The 20,891-nt window shown below is 45.5% G+C and overlaps 1 protein-coding gene across 1 annotated transcript in view; it reads right to left on the minus strand.

Annotated features, from left to right (window-relative positions):
• The window catches only part of JADE1 (jade family PHD finger 1), a 44,410-nt gene extending 24,168 nt beyond the window's left edge, over positions 1–20,242 (minus strand). Inside the window, 2 exon segments of the mRNA XM_050320492.1 lie at positions 13,283–13,360; positions 19,949–20,242. Coding sequence (XP_050176449.1) covers positions 13,283–13,360; positions 19,949–20,087 — 217 coding nt within the window. The 5' untranslated portion in view covers positions 20,088–20,242.
• Positions 20,243–20,891: the final 649 nt, after the last annotated feature.

Below are 20,891 nucleotides of genomic sequence, written 5' to 3' on the forward strand. Positions count from 1 at the left end.
GAGAGATGAAGGACTTGTAACAGGTTTATCTGATAGGGAAGCTAAGACCTCTGTGTTGAGCTCTGAAGGATGCACATAGATTTTCCAAATCTGGGCATTAATTGTAGAAAAAAAAAAAACTGAACTAAACTGATGCAAAGGCCTTCCCACACTGCTCATTCCTTCACTGCCTGTGCACATGTACAGCAGGAGTAAAAAAGAGTAAGGCTATAGCCTCTAAGGGCAGCACACAGCCAGCAAAACCTCCCAGGGATCAGAAAGCACTGTTCAAAAAGCACAGGATGGGATAAGTTTTCTACTAAAAAAAAAAAATTATTTTAAAAGTGAAGTAACTGTCCGAGACTTTCATTGGAAAGAGATGACTGGATAATAAGTCATCAGAAGAATTCATTATGTTTTAGTTACCCTTTTGCCTTCTCTTTTCAGTTAGGAATACACTAAGGAATCTGCTCCAGTAAAAAATCTCAAGAACACAGCAATGAAAAACAGACATACACAGAACGTGCATAATGGACAAAATTTAAGCAAGGTTCACAGCAAACAGCTAAAAATCTTATCTTCTGAGGTAAGAATACAGAAAAGATTATTTTAAGCAAATGTTATTGTTTTAATGTAAAAGATGGTGAAGTTATTAGCACTCTTCCTAAGCACCTCTATTTTACAATTACTATTTGCTATTTCTATGAATGGAAAAAAAGGAAAAAAAAGGGGGAAAAAAAGGAAAAAAAAGTGACTGACTGCCATTTTTAGATCTATGAGGAAAGCCATACTTCCAAGATCATTTAACTAGCACTCTATTTAAATGTCCTCTTGAAAACCAAAGAAAAAACACAAGCAGGAGTATGAACTCCTCATGAGGATCCCATCCCACCCATACCCAAACCCAATCAAAAGTGAGAGGGGAATAAGTGAAATCCCTCAAAAAGATACACAGCTAAAATGCACGACAAAACACCCAGCGTTCTTTCCTGCAATGTAAATATTAACATTTTAATATTCAGACAGACATGATTTCTTCAGTGAGCAGCCTCACCAGAAGGCACAGACTGCATACATATCCACACAGATTCGGTTCTCATGGGTTCTGATATTTTCCGATTGGCAAGGCATTAATATCTGCCACTGAGGTGTTCAGTGAGTTAAACCACTGCACCAGCAAGTCAGGCACTTGGAAATTTCCAATTCTTGTATGGATCTGAGTGGTTTTGTACACTATTGGACCTGGGAGAGGGATCCTGCATACAAGGTAACGAATTAAGAATAAGCTGTACTGGTAAGGAGAAGTGCTGGTGAGTCTGGAGGCTTTAAAAATTAGATAGAGTGGCAGTATGATATACTTCTGGGTCTTTACCAGCATCCTTTAATTCAGCTCTGATTACAACTTATCTTAAATTGAATTTAAAAAGCAAACAGACTTTTTTCTTTTTTTTTTCCTTTTTTTTTTTTAATTTGGGCATTAACAGATGGTCTCTCTTGTGCCACAAAGAAGATACAAAGATGAGGAGTAAAACAACCCTTGCCGTATCTGCCATCTCCATTTCTTTACCGTGTCATCTTACACATCAGAACAAGTGTCTTACTTCTATGTCCGTGTACACAACGGTTTGGGCACTGGATTAATTAACTATTTCATGCAACATGAAAGGTCAACTCTTATCACCAAAACTACAGGCGCTTCATTTTAAGCGACTTTTTAAAAGTGCTATAAGAAAGCACACTACATAAAATTTCCATGGGTAAGGGACAAGTCAAACGCAGCCAGCCTTCCTCATGATTTATTATAATGAGTGTTTTTTTCCATGCCAACTTACTTCCTACACTGAATAAGGGAACAAATTGTTTCTTACATAGTTCTTTAATAGCCGCTTCCTTGCACATAAAACTGGTGAATGCACAGTGGAAACACACACTGTTTCCAGTAAGTTACTGAAGAGACTGTTGTATTTTTCTGAGCAATGTAAACCAACTGTACATATAATATTAGGAGAAAACAGTTGGAAGAATTTCTCACAGGACTGACATTTTGCTACGCACTGCAGCCAAGAGATGACCTTTGGCAAGGGCTTCACTTGAATAGGGAAAACATTTACTCTGAATAAACAAAGCCCATGTGTAAGCCTTGAATTCATAGATTCAAACCACCACCATTGCTTCGACACAAAAGTGTTAAGAAACCGAAGGAGCCAGCCAAATGACAGTAAAATATCCATCCCTTAACAGTATTGAATTTAACTACTTTTGAAATCTCAAAAAAGAGTTTCAATTGTGCTTCCATCAAAGCTAATGGCAAAATATCACTGCCCTCACCAATGCCAAGCCCAGGTCACTGAATTTCTCAAAGCTGCTCTCATTAACAAGCAATCCACCCAGTCTGAGTACACCAATGCAGGAGGAAAATAAAGGATGTTATCTGGCTTTTAAGCATCCTTTCCCTATTTTCATACCTAACCCAGGCAAGAGACCTCACTGAAAGCAAAAATTCACAGGCAATTAAAACTACTTCAGTGATTAATGATCTGATTTTTACAAGTAAATGCATGAAGTAAGAACCATTCCTGGATTACACAAAAGGAACAATCTACTGCAGTCAAAACAAACACAGGATTTAAAATGTCTTCTGTACTATGAAAGGACATGAACTTAATTGAGTTATTTTAGAAAGATTCCAGACACTTTTCAACAAAACTATCCTCTTGCATTAAGTATCCAAAATTTAAGAAAAGATTTAAAATTTAAATTTAAAAAAAGAAAATCATAAGGGAAGTCTGAATCACTGGGATTTGGAAGATATAAAAGTTCTGTAAGATAACATTATATACCTCCATGGAAAGAATGAGTTCCACAGCAGATGGAAAAATAACACGTTGTTAAGAGAGCCCATACTACCAAAAGCCACATGAGAAACAGTAAATATAAGAAATACACAACTCCAAACCACAAAGCTAAATAAACACATCCAAAACATGCATCACCATCATTGTTAGACATCAGAGATAAAAGGTATCTTACTGAGTGTTTCATGATCATGCAAGTTAAGGATGAACACAGAAGCCTAGTTAACATCATCGCTCCAGAAGATACACCAAGCTCATCTGGCTTCTTTTACAGTTTGGATCCTTCCAGATGGCCAAGGATTTTGTCACTGAGAACAACAGGAGAGGGATCATACTCATACTGTATGCTTCAGCTTTCCCTTTGTATTTATCTACTTAAAGACAAAAAGCAAAAAGAAATCCCAAACCACTTACGATACGTAATTCACATCAAGGGACGAGAGTTCTAACACACTATTGGTGCTGCAAAGGTGACTTCTAAGACTCAGGTAAGAATTTTTTCTTTTCCCCAAGGCTACTTTACATTTTACACTGTAAACACAGCGTTTTTATAATATCACCACATTCTGATAATAAAAGAATGCAATCGAGAAGTGTGCATTCTTTTTCCATATTTATGAAGAACACATGCTTTCCAAAACGAAAAACACGCAATTTAAACTGTATCAATTTATTAAATGATCTGTCAAGAATATGTTTTGATTCCAAAAAAGCCCATGAAAACTGAAAATTGCTCAGGACCAATAAAACAATTCAAGCCCCCAAGTAATTCTACCCCACAAGTAATATACTGCTCAGCATGGGGCACTCTGTGCTGGGTTAAGAACTGGCTGGAGGGCCGGGCCCAGAGAGTGCTGGTGAACGGGGCTGCATCCAGCTGGCGGCCGGTCACCAGTGGTGTCCCCCAGGGATCAGTGCTGGGCCCAGTCCTGTCTAACATCTTTACTGATGGTTTAGATGAGGGGATTGAGTGTACCATTAACAAATTTATAGATGATACCAAGCTGTGGGGGGAGTGTTGATCAGCTGGAAGGCAGGAGGGCTCTGCAGAGGGACCTGGACAGGCTGGAGAGTTGGGCTGATTCCAACGGGATGAAATTCCACAAGGCCAAGTGCCGGGTCCTGCACTTTGGCCACAACAACCCCTGCAGCGCTACAGGCTGGGCACAGAGTGGTTGGAGAGCAGCCAGGTGGAAAGGGACCTGGGAGTTTGGATGGACAGGAAGCTGAACATGAGCCAGCAGTGTGCCCAGGTGGCCAAGAAGGCCAATGGCCTGGATTAGGAACAGTGTGACAAACAGGTCCAGGGAAGTGATTTTTCCCCTGTACTCAGCACTGGTGAGGCCACACCTTGAGTATTGTGTTCAGTTCTGGGCCCCTCAGATCAGGAAGGTGCTGGAGCAGGTCCAGAGAAGAACAACCAGGCTGGTGAAGGGACTGGAGCACAAGTCCTGTGAGGAGAGGCTGAGGGAGCTGGGATTGTTTAGTCTGGAGAAGAGAAGGCTCAGGGGAGACCTCATCACTCTCTTCAACTACCTGAAAGGAGGTTGTAGCCAGGTGGGGGTCGGTCTCTTCTCCCAGGCAGCTCTCAGTAAGACAAGAGGAAACAGGCTTAAATTCTGCCAGGGGAGGTTTAGGTTGAATATTAGGAAGAAATCTTTAGAGAGAGGGTAATCAGGCATTGGAATGGGCTGTCCAGGAAGTGGTGGATTCTCCATCCCTGAAAGTTTTTAAGATGAGACTGGATGTGGCACTTAGTGCCATGGTCTAGTAACCACGGTGGCAGTGGATCAAGGGTTGGACTTGATGAGGTCTTTTCCAGCATGGCTGATTCTATGATTCCATGAGGAGAAAAGGCTCAGCTATTGCTTATCATGCACAAGGCTGTTGTAAAGACACCTGTAAGGACCCAGTTGTGTCTCCAGAGAACTACCTGCTGCCACAGCCTCTGAACACTTCAAAGCCTCAGATCACTGTAAGCACTTCTCCCACTGTAAATACAATCCAGCTACCCAGCACAACAGAGCAAAACAGCCCTGACATGGATCTAGGCCTGACTGTCACTTCTGCTTAACACTGTTGTTTCCAGATGCCTTTGCTGTTCCAAGACATCAATGAGGTGCTGCTGCCAACACTCTGTCAGAAAGACCTGAGGAGAAAACAGAGATGCTCAGTCTCCCCATTTAGTGCCTGGCCCACAACTCCTTACAGCAGGGGCTCTTACGGTCACTTAGGCACGTCTCCATGTCTAGACCCAAACTCCAGCACAAAGCAAAAAGAAGCAGACTATTCTATGGGCAGTTTCCATTATGTCAGTGTGGTGGTTTGGACTTGGCTCCCAGCCAAGTGTCCAAGACTACAGCAATGGCCTCCCCTCTCCCTTTCTATGAACACAGGGGAAGGCAAGAGAAGGGAAAAAAAACTACTAGAAAACCGAAATAACAAAACCAAAACAATATATATTTTACACTTAAACATAGTTACAAAAAACTATATACATATAAGAAAAAAGAACCCCAACACCCCAGATACACACAGCCAATAAGGAACTAGCAAACAAAATCCTAATACTTTCCTTAAGAAAGCAGAGATCTCTCCTCTCGAGGTCTGGAGCAAAACAACAGCCTCTCAAAAGCCCACAGACCTACTCCCACATGAAGGAGCCCAGCCACAGGGAAAGGTTGCTGCTTTTTTCAACTCTGCCAGAAAGGATCTAACTTCTAACTTCCTCCCCATTTCTATTTATGTTTCTGCTTATGTAAAGAATAGAATGGAATATTGGGATATGGGAACTTCCTTAGTTCCCATCTGGTTACCAGGAAGACCCCTAAACCCAAACCAATACAGTCAGGTACAGAAAGAGCTGGCTGGGCAGAAGAAGTCTTCAGGCCTTATCACAGAGAAGGCAGCACACAAGTGAACACAACCTGTGACCGTCGTTTCATATGGTGAAACTTCCTTTCTCACTTTTCTGTTGTCAGAGGACTTGCCCATCTATCTTTCTTATCTTTATAGCATATTATTATACAATAATCTCATTCAAGACCAAAACAGAAGCAGCGGCGACCTTTTATCTCTTGCCAACAGCCATGCTGCTTAAAATTTAGTGTCATTTGACAACTCCCCAATTGCAGCTGCTGAACAATCCATGGATCCATATGATTTCTTCAGTGCTTTACAGCACAGTTGCTCAGCCTCCAACACACATAATGAACTGCCCTTGCAGCTCCCTGCCACAGCACTTTAATACAAGCTCCCTCCTGTCATCCCTTTCCTCAGTAGCACACATTTGAGTTTTATCATCTCAAAGAACACACATAAAACCAGGAATAGGCACGTGTCACTGTTCCAACAGTCAGGAATTCCCACATCACATCTTATTTTTCGGCACAAGACTCAAGTGCCACTCTTGTTGCCCAGCTCAATTCCCATAGTGGCCATGTTTTACCATAACAGGACAGTTTTAACTCAAGTTACTACAGGTTATCAATTTGAGACTTCCCATGCAAGCATTTTTAGATTGATATCATGATGTTTTCAGACTTTAAAAGTCCAGTGGAGCTAGTGGTACTCAGTACTCATGGTCTTGTAAAGAAAAACCTGCCTCTCCAAAAACAAATCATAGAATACGCTGAGTTGGAAGGGACCCACATCAGGACCACCAAGTCCAACTCCTGGTCCTGCGCAGGACACCCCAACAATCACACCATGTGTCCAACAGTATGGTCCAAATTCTTCTTGAACTCTGTCAGGCTTGGTGCTGTGATTGCTTCCCTGGGGAACCTGTTCCAGTGCCCAACCTCCCTCTGGGTGAAGAATCTTTTCCTGATACCCAACCTAAGACTCCCCTTACTCAGCTTCATGCCGTTCCCTCGAGTCCTGTCACTGGTGACAACAGTGAAGAGATCAGTACCTGCTCTTCCACTTCCCCTCATGAGGAAATTGAAGACCACAATGAGATCTCCCCTCAATCTCCTTCAGGCTGAACAGACCAAGTGACCTCAGCTGCTCCTCACAAGGCTTCTCCTCCAGACCCTTCATCATCCTCACGGCCCTCCTCTGGAGGAGCTGTCCAACAGCTTAGTATCTTTCTTACGTTGTGGTGCCCAAAACTGCACACAGGACTCAAGGTGAGGCCGCCCCACTGCAGAGCAGAGCGGGACAATCCCCTCCCTTCTCTGGCCATCGATGGTTTGCCTGATGCCCCCCAGGACATGGCTGGCCCTCCTGGCTGCCAGGGCACTGCTGACTCATATTCAGCTTGCCATGGATGAGGACGCCCAGGTCCCCTTCCACAGCACTGCTTTCCAGCACCTCGTTCCCCAGTCCGTACACACAAGCAGGGTTGCCCCACAGGTGCAGACTCCAACACTTCCCCTGGTTAAACTTCACACGGTTGGTGATTGTCCTCTGACTTGTCCCTGAGATCTCTCTGCAGGGCCTCTCTGACCTTGAGGGAGTCTCCACAGCTCCTCCCAATTTAGTGTCATTGGCAAACCTATTTAGTATTCCTTTGAGTCCTTTGTCCAAGTCATCAGTGAAGACACTGAAGAGAACTGGGCCTAAGATGGAGCCCTGCAGATCCCACATCAGTCGCCAGCCCAATGTTACCCCATTCACTGTAACTCGCTGTGCTCAACCCACGAGCTAATTGTTCACCCACCTCGTAACGTGGTTATCCAGCTGTATGCTGGATTTCTCGTCCAAAAGGATGCTGTGAGAGGCAGTATCAGAAGCTTTGCTGAAGTCCAAAAACATTACACCTACTGGTTTTCCTAGATCAAGTAGGTGGGTTACCCAGAAATCAGGTTTGACAAGCAGGACTTACCCCTAATGAAGCCATGCTGGCTGCGACCAGTGACTGCATGGTCCTCCAGGTGCTTTTCAATACCTCCAAGAATAAACTTTTCCATTATTTTACCCAGCACTGAGGAGAGACTTAGAGGCCTGTAGTTTCTAGAGTCCCTCTTCTTGTCCTCCTTGAAAAGTGGGACAATGTTAGCCAGCTTCCAGTCAACTGGGACCTCTCTGGATTTCCAAGACCATTCAAAAATCCATGAAAGAGGTTTGGCTCTTTGAGGACTCTGCGATGGATTGTATCAGGCCCCGTAGATTTGTAGGGACCCAGCTGGAGCAGCAGATCCTGCACAATTTCAGGGTCAAGTGAGAGTTGATCATTCTTACAGTCACGGCCCTCCAACTCAGGGCACTGAGACTACCTTGGTCCATCTATCATCTTGTCATCCCTCTAAATGCCTTTCTCAAAAGCACAGTAGAGACTGCTAAATTTGCTGCTTTGCCCAAATTCTTAGCATGTAATTGCATTACATTTTGTTATTTAATCACCAACCAGCCAGTTTAACTGAAAGGCAAAAAATGTTCTTCACTTCCTTTTCATAAACCACTGCACAGCATTTGTAATCACCACACTTCAGGCCAGCAGCGGCTGCAATTCCACAGTAAATGACACACACACCTAAGGTTATGTACTCAGTAACCTTTGTGATGGCACTCTGGGATGCATCTCAAACACTACTGGAATCCACTGGGATTCCAAGCCCTTTCTAAATCTAAGATCCCCATCATTCAGTCAGAGCAACGGATATTGGCAAAATTCGTTTAACTTTAAAATAACATTTGTTTAGCAATGATAGAATAAGGGTCTGCCTAAATTACAGAGCTCTGTTCCATAATCCATAAGTATTAAATCTTTCATTTCTCAGAACTCTGAACCTCTGTACATCTCACAAGTATTTTTCCTCTGCAAGTGTCTTCAGCTCTTCTCTCAGACACTCTTCATGTAGGATTATGATAAATTGATAAACTCTCCAAGAAAAAATGAAGCAGCACTGTGGAAGCAAATGAAGTGTGAAGAAAATCACACTCTGAATTCCTTGCTCATGGAAAACGGCAAACAAACTTTCTTTGACAACAAGGATACCCAGACTTCACCCTATCTCCCTGCAGTACAACTGTCCATGAGCTTCAGACGTTTCTCAAACACAATCTGTCCACATGTCCAACCATTTGTGCAAGAAAGAACACTTTGATGCTATAAATGGGAACTAATCCACTGCACAACTTGATCTCACCAGGAAACAAGGCATATGGAATATTCAGCACAAACCACCTTTGCAGATTTACAGACCAACAAGGCAAAACACTGATCAGGAAAGCTTACATGGCTTCAGTGTTTAACTGAAGTGAGACCTGGAACCATAAAGAGAAGGTTTAGCAACAGAAGAGCAAGCTGAAATGCAGTGTAACAAACACTGCTTAAAAACTATCAAAACTCTATCCAGCCAGCGGAAAAGAGAGGCATAACTGCCTTGAGATGAACCAATTACTAATTTCTTTAACAGAGGCTTTGACGAAGTTACCATGTACATCACAAGGCTTTTATGCTGGGCCTGGCTAATATTAATGTCTACTATAGTTGCAGTACTACAGTATCTGCAAAGGGACAGATACTGAAAAGCTGCAAGGTGACAGAAAAAGGAAAGCTTTCAGGAGCCAACACTCTTGAACATTTCCCCAAGCCCCTCTCAGTACCGTTCCTCTGTATTAAACCAGCAGCTCAAGATCCAGAGTGGCACCTGCAGCCATTTTTCATTCAATTATATTTCACAGATAAAATGTTCAAAACTGACCTCTAATTTCAGAAAATAAAATCCCCGAGAAAACATCTAGATATCCAGGGACTAAATGCAGAACTGCTGGCCACAACTGGCACTGACACCTCTTACCCAGTGCTTCAAATATGCTATTTTGACCTCGTGTTGAAATGAGGATTTGGAATTCTGATTTTAAGGGGACACAGCTCGACAATTTCCAGTAGTTAGGTTGAAGGACATAAAATAAATACTTTGGGGAGCTTAAAGCCTGCGTTTAGCTTTTGGGAAAGAATCGAGTCTGAGGGCAAAGAAGTGATGAGGAAAGTAAGGGTGCTGACTTTAAGCTGCAAAGCTTCAAAATACTGCAAATAACATATAACCATCCACAGTAAAATAACGTACATAAGTCAGTAAATACATGTAAATACATGTATATGCTCTAGGACTGCTAAGCTTTCTTCTCTGCTGTATTTCACCCCAAATGAAAACCATTCTCCCTTCTTTCATCTCACAAAATGAGAGCACCTTTTTCTTCCTCTGAAGAACTATTATATTTTCAGTGTAATGTATTTTTAGTGCTTGGGGTATGAGCTTTGTTTTTCTATGACTTTGTGACTATCGAGGAAACTGATTCAGTTCAGCGATCCAATATAAAATAGCACTTCTTTTTAAAGATAAATTCTATTTTTGGTAGCATCATTATTATTGTATTACAAATATTCAGGTTCCTGAGTTTAACAGAATAAAACATAGATTTTTTTCACACTGGAGTATTTTCCTGGTGGCGCTACTCTACATGCTGGAGTTTACTCCATAAAAGTGCCATCATTCCGGTTACTCCAACCACATTTATCCAGTGACACTCATGATGAATCTGAGATGCCTGATCAGTCTACTAAGGCACAGTGTGAAAACTCAGCTTCAGAAGTGAAGAAACACAGCAGCTGGAGGCCCAATCCTCACCTTGAGGGATAAGGGAAAGCAGTGCTGAGCCCTAAACTCCAATGACTATTGAGTTTAGAATGACGGGAATGCAAAAAGCCCACTGGAGGGTCAAGAGGTGCCACTGACTGAAGGGAAGCAGATATTTGGCAACAGGATTCCAACTAAGTGTTGATTAAAATTTCAACTTTTCAACTAAAAGACATCTGCCTGAAGCTCCCAGAATAGTCAATTTAATCGTTTTCTGCCTCTGGAAACTCCAAGAAGGAGAAATAGCTAGTGAACCTAAAGCCTTCAATAGTGAGTGTAGAAACTCATAGAATTTTTTTTTTCTTTAGGGAAAAAAACTTTCTTCCCCTTCTAACACTACTGCAAGTACAGTGGATTGGAGGTACTACTGGCAGAGTAAGAATACAGAAACAAACAGTAAGAGCAATCAGTAATTCTACTAAAGGCAAGGAAAGAGCCTGTGAAGGTGAAACCTGTAAGAGGAGACCCTTGACATTCAAACATAGTTGCAAGGAACAACTGGCATCTTCTAGAACAGGAAAAGTGGAGAGAAAGAGTCTGAGCGTCAGTCGTTCTTCCCAGGGAAGTGTGAATGATAAAAAGCCCTGGAGGTGCTGACCCCACATTCGAAGTTATCTGGGCTTCTGATTAATAACCCTTGATCTGTTTGAACATGTATAAAGTAATAGAATGAATATGCAGGAACCTGTATCTGAATTTGCAAAGTAATTTCAAAAGAGGAGAAAAACCATAATCAAGGAAAAAAAAGTGTAATGAAAGGGAAGTGGTATATATTTCAAATAGTACTTGAAAATATTTTAAATTTCACTGCCTTTGCCATGCCATTTATTCAACAGTTATTTGTAGTAAGTAGGCTTTAAAATAGAGAGACCGTAGAAGGACACAGGGTTTGCTTTTCTTTTTCAAACTCATTTTCTTAGATCTTGATCTACGGAACAGATTTTGTGGAGAATATAATTCACAAAGTCAACAACTCTATTCCAAATAGTTATATATCAAATGACATTACAAACAAGTGCTATAATCAGCAACACGTCAGTCAATTGTATCTATTTCAGGACTTCAATTCCAAAATTAGCTGCTTCAGATTTTATTTGGTAAAGCCTGTAACACAAGGTACACGAAGGGATCAATGAATTTTAAAAAAGCAGTAAAGGGAGAGAAAACAAAGACACTTATCAATATGAAACACTTTATAAAGCTAACTAGGGAATAAAAAAATGGTGAAGCAAAATTCTAATGGAAGACATCATGTTTGATGCTAACTTGCCTATTTTACAAGTAAAAACACACCTTTGTTTTTGGGAAGTACACATCACCTTTGAGGAAATGCACCAGCTTCAGTTTTTACAGCCCCAAGTAAACTTCTAACTAAGAAAAACAGGCCTATTTTGTTTGGGTTTTTCTTATTCCAAAATTCCCCAACTGCAGGTAGTTCTCAAAAAACAAGCCAAATCCCTCACCTCTAATAGATGTTACTCAATCCTCATTCGGACTAACTCCTAATCAGCTTGCTAATTCTCACCTTCTCTAATCATTTACTGCTTCATTTCAGCAACAGTTTGCCTAAGGTCGTTTTAAGAGGAAGATTTGGCCATACCTGAGCAGACTCCCATGCAGCAAAGACACCCCTAGAAATGCATGTGGGTGAAGCAGTCACCTGTACAGAGCCACAGTGCAGCACAGGGCTAAATTCTCAGAGTAAACCTTTCAAAAGCACCTGGAAAACCAACCCGACCATTTTCTGTTATGTTTCAGACTTAAATTTTACAAAAGACTCAGATTTGAAGATGTGCACCCAGACAGATCATATTAAACCCACGAAAATCTCTGACAACAGACTAAGCTGCACTATTGTCAAGTACAATCTTATTTGGGCTACCAAAATACTTTAGCACATTTCCCAAACTACCATTTTGTCTCCCCCTCCCTTTTTGCTGCTTAAATGAAAGGTTATCAATCACTCCAAACACAACAGAAAGCTATACCACCGCATTGGGTTTCTGTGGCCAGGTTTTGGTAGTGAGGGGGCTACAAGGGTGGCTCCTGTGAGAAGCTGCTGGAAACCTCCCCCCTGTCCAGTAGAGCCAGTGCCAGCCGGCTCCAGCATGGGCTTCCTGCCACTGGTCAAGGCTAAACCAATCCAGAACAACAGTAACGCCTCCATGATAACATAGTTGAGAAGGAGAAAAGTTGTGCAGATGAAATCTGCAGGCAGAGAAGAGCAGAGTGAGAACATGTGAACAGCTCTGCAGACACCAAGGTCAGTGGAGAAGGAGGGGGAGGAGGTGCTCCAGGAGCAGAAGCTGAGGTTCCCCTGCATCCCATGGTGAAGGCCACGGTGAGGCAGCTGTGACCCTGCAGCCTATGGAGGACTGAATTCAAATTTTTGAAAGTTGTTCCTCAAAGATAATCTTCAAGTGAAGTAAGGAACAACTTTCACGCTCCATCAATCTTTTCTGCTTAAGCTTGAAGCACTATACCTTTCCACTGTATAAGAGCGTGTGAGAACACTGAAGCAAATTTAAAATCCTTATGCAAAATTCTATGGACAGTGTCAGCAGATGTCTCCATGCTTGTTCTGTCCTTGTAATGATAAATTATGCTGCTTGCAAAGACTTTAAAGATGACCACTGACTTTTCCTCTTATCAACTAAAACTATATAGTTAATTCAACGGCAGGATCCTAAATCTACTGTCCATCTATGCTCAGAATAAGTGAGTTCAAAACTAGATCCTCACAATACACATTTCTACCAGCCCAACAGATATGCCCAAAATGCCTCTGGCGCATGAAACACTGCATTAAAACATGTTTTCCAACTCATAACCTCCTGCACTGTACAACAAAGGAGCACTTACTGCCATCGTCATCAGAGTCCTCGCTGCTGCTGGGAAGCCGATGTCGTTTCATGATCTCCTTGGAAAACAGCAGGGAGCCTAGGAAGCAATGAGACAGCACTTAACCCAAGGTAATAACACACAGTCATCAAGTTGTGTTTCTGATGGAACGAGAGGATTTACAGCACACAAAGAGAAACAAACTACTTTAAGCAGCAGCTAAAATATAAACAGTGAATCTCTCAAGGATGCTTAATTAGGCAGTCATCATATGAGCAGGTGAACAACACCGGAGAGCATCAGTGACAACCCCACCAATGCTTTCACCCCACAACAAAAGCTTATTTTGTCCTGAGAGGTCTTACAAACACTGAGTATCTACAGCCAATGTGCTAAACTTCCTCTGCCCGTTCTGACATTAGATGTGCAACACAGTAACATTTTTACCGCTTGTGTAAACATTTACTTTGGCTAATACGTTTTTAGAACCACTTGACACCTGTTTAAAGTGCCAGATTTACAAAATCTGAGATTAAAGTCATCCACTTACACATCAAAAATGAAACGTCAGCAGTAGCAAGCCCATTTTTCACAGATTAACTAAACATGCATCATCTATGCCCTGGAAAGCACCGCCCTCTAAGGTAAGAGAGTTACTTCCTCCTGCAGACACATTTCTAGCGTCATTCCTAACACCAGCTGTTCTTTGTGAATCAGATCAACAACCGATTACTCAGAAGTTCCTCCAAACCACCAGATTTCTACCCATATCGAGTTCAACTGCACACGAGCCAGTGGTGTAGAGGGGAAAATCCCCAACCTTTTTAACTGCTATTCTCAGGGTGCTGGTACTTTCACGTGTAGTCTCTCTGGAAGAAAACCAAATCCAGAAAAATCAAGGAAGCTGTAAATAGCTAGTCAGCATTTACATGTAAAAAGCTATTAAAAAGTGCAAGTTGAAGAGTAGAATAAACATGACAAGACGAGTGCAGAAAGGCATATCCACCATAAGTTAAACTGACAAGGACTCTACATGAACATCAAAACCCCTAAGTCTTTGCCTACCACGTATCAATCCAGATATCAACAAGGTCTGGGCATTCTGCTATGCCTCTGGGGTACAGATTTGGAAATCAGATGCCAAAATATTTTTTTTTTTGCTTCTAGGTAGGTGTAGAAAATCTAACCTTCTTATTTTCCCATGCGTTCAGATTTCCTCAAAACCTCTCAACAAAACTCTTTTCATTGATCCTTCAGTATAAGAATTAACTGCTTCAACTTTGTTCACTGAGAACATGGCTCGCTGTAGGAAACTCAGTAATACTTTTATAAGACTATTTCACAGACTTTTATAAGACTAATCCCCAAAATAAGGAAACCCAAAAAGCCTAACCAAAGCCTGACACTATTTCCAAAAGAGCACAAAAATATCTGCTCTTATTAATATAAAAAGAAATGAGCATTTTTGAGGGAATTCATTGCAGCAAATCACAAGCAGTTGAACCTGAGATTCTATTTTACACTTCCAGTGAATTTGATTTAGTTCTAAGAGCCCAAGCATTGCAGGATTGCCTCCTTTTTCATATTACACCTGCAAACAGAGTTAGGGGGAAGTCTCCCTCCCACAGAGTGGCTTTTCAGAGTGGGATTTAATACCTCTGTCTTTGAAACATGTGACAGTTTTGAGCTGCAAACTTTGTTCACTGAAGAGAAACTGAATGGTTCACCTTACCAAGACCTTTTGTCACTATTTCATAGTGTAAACGTTGACATACAATGTCTGATGCCAGGGAATAAAGGGTCATAAATAACAGCCTCTTACAGTGGTAGAAGAATTCTCTCAAAAGGACTGCTTTGAAACAGGTCAAAACTTTGTGTCACCTCCACGTGGAGGTGAGCAACAACCATCTATGTCTATACAACTTATTAGATACAGGCAGGAACGCAGACTTTTCTGCCCACTTCCCAGTATTTGATGGCAGATGCAGTGCAATGGGTTAGACTCATCAATGTGTCACAGTACAGCAAATTCATTATTTTCAGCAGTATGCACTACCCTGCTACTCCATTCTTAACTCTGCAAGAGACAGAACTATCAGCAAAACTCAAAGACCCCACTGGACAGCAACGCCAAGACCCTTCCTTTTTAATCCACACCAAAGTCCCAGGAGTCGTACAAATAAGAGTGAAAAACATCCAAGCCCTTTTTCCTGCCTTCCTCAGAGCAGAAATCCACACACTGCCTCACAAAACTGGCACGGCGGAACACGCACACGTGCATTCACGTGCCACACAGCACACAGTTAGGAACTATGCACACACCACGCAGTTAGGAACACCACATCGTTTTTCACTCAGTTTGACCTCAAGTGGAGTGAGGATCAAAGAGAAAGATGTAAAGGGTGTCAGTCTTTGTTATGCAAATAGCTAAACAGAACGAGAGTGTAAAAAATAATTACACAGGAAAAAATCTACACCCTCGGGTCAAAGGTTTTACATAGCACAATTCTTACTGAAGTATTTTCAAGGGTTGTATAAACCTCCGGGTAAAAAGAGTGTATAATTCAAACTCTGACAGACAATTAACTGTAACCGTGTTAACGGGTGCCACAACAACAAACTGCACTGAACAGCTGCAGAGACAGAATGGGAAGAAAGCAGAATTATGACAGATGTACACCCTGAAGACAAACTGAAAACTGGCTTTTCCTGGAAGTAACCCAGTAACTTCAATGAAATGAAGACCTAATTATCTCCAGTAGACAAGAAATCACTTCAAAACACTTACTGTACAAATGGAAGTAAAGTGTGACACTGCTTAACAAAATGGATAGTATATTAAGACATCTGAGCTCTAATATTGCATTCCTTTTAAATAGTTTATTTATGCCACCACCCCAGTCTTCACCGGCACCTGACATTGCAAAAAGCTTTTTTGCTTCTACCCTAGACCCGAAACACAAAAAAAGGAACTGCAGCAGAAGTAAGTTACACTACTAAAATCCACTTAAAACTTTAACATTTCTCTTTACCATCCATGAAACTTTGATAGTAACACTTAATAGTCACAAAGATATATGACTTCTTAAATTAAGTATTACAGTATTATGGAGCACAAAAAAAGTATGGTCCAAGGACAAGAGTGTTCTCCACAAGGAATATTTCTACTGACTTCAGCACACATATTCATAATTTCACAAGGAAAGGGAGAAGTACAATCTGGACATATCAGCCCAACACTTCTGAGGAATCCTCATGCTCATTTATGCACCTTTGCAAGCCAGGTCATAATGCTACCTTACTACTCAGGCAGTGGCAGCAAATTATTCCCAAACTGTGGTGCTGAAACTGTCCTCCCAAAATCTTGGAGCAAAGACCAACTGGGCTCCATAAACTGAATGCAATCCAACCTAAACCCACTGCAGTTCATCTCTTCCATCTAGCAAAAGGGGTCAACTTGGTCAGCTCCTGCTCAAAACAGGAATGTGAAGCAGCAGTACCAACAAGATGGAGAAAATATCTGAGGAAAGACTGAAGTGTTGTTTTACTATAGTCTGTGAATCAGGAATGAAACCAGAAAAGCTTGAAGGCAAATCTGCAGCTGTGAGGGGAAAGGGGAGTTTATTGTTATGATTTTATTTTAAGCATATGTATCAAACATAGCTCAAAAGCAGGGAGCAAGTGGGAAAATCCTGACACTAAAACGCACAATCCTTGCTGTTTCAAAAATATCCCACTGGGTGCGAGAAACCTCCAGAAAGAGAATCACAACAAGTGTATTTTGGCATAACTTTTATGAAGGTTTTAGGTTTGCAAGTGTGGGCAGCTTTTGACTTAGTTAAAAGACAGGGCCTGCTTAAAAAGGAAATCGGAAAAGTGACAGCTAAATCTTCCTCTAAAAAATGGGACTAGCATAAAAGCATCTTCAGCCTTTTACATTAAGATGCCCACTAAAACGTGTTGCTACATGCTACCCGTGATTGCTAATACTCCCTCACAGCTACCCAAGCAGACACAATCTATTTTTAACGCCTGCGTACGGCCACTCAGACCAGGTCACACACGGCCGCTTTTAGTGTGCGACTGACAGGTCTCACTCAGGATCCCCTGGACCTCACCTGTGGGTGAATCTAACAAACTTTCTCAGAATAAAGCAGTCAGCTGAAGGAAGAGCAGCAAGAGGGAGAAGTCGGCCAGCAGCAGGCACTGCTCACAGGTGCGCGGAGCCGCGCCAGTGGCTCTGCGGGCTCGCCGCCTCCTCTCCAGGGGATGAGAGATGAGGTTTCGGGAGTCAAATCGAAAGCGGCGCCCCATGCTCACCCCGCTCGCCGGCCCTGGGCCAGCCGGGTGCCCCTCAGGGCGGTTCTCCTCCTCCCGCAGCTATCCCATCTCAGCTGCCACCCCGCACCGCGCCCGCCGAGGGATCGCGGTGGCACGGCCGGCGTCCGGGAGAGCAGACGGAGCCGCCTCCTGGCCCGGGTGCCGCCGGGCTACACCTCCCCCGCGGGGGTGGCACCCTGCCGGCCAGCGGCCCGGCCTCGGCTTCCATATGAAACGGCCCGGCTCGCCTCCTCCTTCTCCTCCTCCTCCTCCTCCTCCTCCCTCCCGGTTCCCGTTCCCGCTCCTCCCCGCCTTCGGCCGCACCAATCCGCTCGGCCCCGGCTGCAAATCGAACTTGGTGCCCCCGGCTCCGCTGCCCCCCCTCTCCCCCAAAAACCCTGTCACTGACGACAACGTCCGAGGCATCTTCCCCGCCCGCCCCCGTCGCCACGCTGCGGTGGAGGGGGGGGACGCGACGGCGGATCGAGCGGCAGCTCGAAGGAGACTTGAGCTCATTTTCTGTGTCTGTCTCTCCTCCCACTCCCAGACAGTTCTGGAAACTGCGTTATCACCTCTTGTGACAGGAAACCAACCAGCAAGCGGTGCAAACAAACAAACACCCTTTGCCTCCACCCTCCCCAAAATCATCAGCATCCCACCGCCTATCGGGAACGAACGGGCGGGCGCGAACTGCAAGGAAGAAGCAAGACATAACAAAACAGAAAAACAAAACCCCCAAACAAACCAACAACAACAACAAAAATCCCCAAATCCTGTTCTAAGCAGGCGGCTACCCGAGCCCAGGGACGGGCAGGATGGCATGGCAGCATCAGGGCGGCTTTGTCTTAACTGGAGCAAGTGGAATGATGGCTGGACCCGTACTCACCTCCCCGGGGAGGCCGGGCCGGGGAGATGCCGTAGCCCGGACCCGTCCCGCTTCTCAGGCACCGGGGAAGAGCCAAATACCGGAGCTGCCCTGACCTCCGCCCGAGCAACTTGGGGCGTTCGCCGCCGCTCCCCGCGCTCCTTCTCCTGTGATACTACTACGTTCGCGCCCCAACACCGCCGGCAGCGATTCCGCTCCCGCGCCTACAGGCTCCAGCCCGGCCACGCGGATTAGCCCCGGCGTTCTGTCCCAGGCACGGCCCGAGCGGCGGGAGGGGTCCCGGCCTCTCCGCGCCCTGCCGAAGTTAGCACCGCGCCGCCGGCCCCGCTCCCGATTCCCCTCCCGGAGCCGGGGCGGGGGTCGGGCGCTGCCGGGACACCGTGCACCTGCCGGCTGCTGCCCCGATGCCGCCCCGCACCCCGGCGGGCCCGGGCAGCGCCGCACGCCTTTCCCCGCCTTTTCCCACTCTCAAACACGTGCACTTCGGGCCTCGGGCAAGTTGTTCTCCAACCGGAGACAACCACGCACCCGCCGCCGGGGGGATCGGGGCACCTCTGACAGCCCGGCCGTCCGCGCCTCCAGCAGAGGCCCATCCTGCCCATCGAGGAGGCGGCTAAACCGGTTGCGGCTCTCTCAGCTCCGAGAGGCAACTTCTGTCTAATTTCACCGATGAGCAGTTTTTATGCTTTCGAAGCATTTTTTTTTTCTCCTATAAGCCAAAGCCAAGTGAGCCGGGGGGGGGGGGAATCAGTGTAACTTACAAAGCTGCTTCTGCACACAAACACCTCCTCCTCCCCCATGTACAAGCTCCCCCGCCCGCGGCGAAAGGCGCCGGGTCTCGCGGACATGTGGGTGACACAGTGACAGACAGTGGCAATGGCTTCCCCCGCCTCCTTCCTACACATCAGTATCCGAGCAGGACCTGCGCTCTGCCATTGCCATCTGGCTTCCAAGTTGCTCCAACGCTTCCTACTTTCCGCGGCGGGTGATGCCCGGCCCTGCCCACCCCCCCCATCCCCCCGCGGCTTAGCCTGCAGCGATGCCCGGGGCGCGGGGCAGGCGGCGCCGGGCGGCAGGGCAGGGCACAGCAATGCACAGCATGGCATGGCAGGCACGGCACGGCACGCCAGCAGATAGATCACTTGGCCGCTGCACCTGGGGAGCTGCGCGGTCCTTACTTCGCCCGCAGCGGAACAAAAAGGCGGCCGCCGCTGCCCGCCGCGCCGAGCGGCAGCGTAGCCTTCCCTCCCGCCTTTGCCAAGCCCCGGCCCCGCACAAGTTGCTTGTGGGATAGCTGAGCCGCAACTCGCCCGCCTCCCCTCGCCCCGTACCCAGCCGCACGGCTCTTTGGCGCCATGTTAATGACGTACTATCTTATTTCCACTAGGCAGCGACCTTCGGCACGAAACTGCTCTCCCGCCGCCTCCGGAGCGACGGGGGAAAAAAAAAAAAAAAAAAAAAAGAAAAAAAAGAAAAACCACCATCAAATATGGCTGTGCTGGCGGCTCCCCCGGCTGGCGCGGCGGAGGGCTCGGTTACCTGCTGGCGGCGGCGTGGCGGCGGCGAGGGCGGGCGGCGCGGCCGGGCTCCCCCTGCGCGGAGGGCTCGGGGCCGCCGCATGAGTTTGGCGCGGCGTCGGGGAGCGGGCGCGGAGAGCGGCTCCCTCGGCCACACACACGGCACCCACACTCACACACACACACACACACACACACACAAACAACACGCACAGAGTCCCTCTGACTGACGTTTGTACTTGTTATGGAGGAAGGACTCCGTGAATCAAACTCGTTTCTGGGTCACTGCTGCCACAGGGGGGAGCTGCTTTAATCCCCTGCCAAAACTGGAAGGCGAGGGAAGGGGAGGGAGGGGGGGGGGAAATAATAATAATAATAATAATGATGCAGCGCCGGGGTGGGAAGGCGGCGGCGGCCCCGGGGGAGCCGCCGTTTAACTCTTGGCGGGCCCGAGCGCGCCAGCTCCCGCCGCTCCCCGAGCCCCGGGGATGCGCGGCCGCCCCGGCTCCGGCCGCCTCCCCGCCTGCACTCGAGCGGGCTCGGAAATGCAGCTGGGATGCAGCGCTGCGCGACTGGCAGCTGGGAAATGATACGTGTCTTGCACCCGGAGCCCGCCCGCGGCACTGCTGTTCTTACCCTGCAACCATTAACTCTTCTCTCCAAGACTAAATTTAAAGCCGATTTCAAAAGCAGGAATTCTAGCGCTGCGCTGTCTCCCTACGCAGAACGCATCAGTCACTATTTTTCAGGCAGAGAAACTGGGACATGTAAGAGTTAAACGCTGTGGCCACATACGTAGCGCATAATTGCCGGGGCAAGAATAAAACTGCACGCTCTCTGTTCTCAGCCCCCAGCGTTATCCCTCTGGCTCCTCAACTTTGATACTTCTCAAAGACTAGAAAGAGCC

This window comes from Myiozetetes cayanensis, unplaced genomic scaffold, assembly GCF_022539395.1.
Source record: "Myiozetetes cayanensis isolate MyiCay16 unplaced genomic scaffold, myiCay2020 scf24, whole genome shotgun sequence".
NCBI lineage: Eukaryota > Metazoa > Chordata > Aves > Passeriformes > Tyrannidae > Myiozetetes > Myiozetetes cayanensis.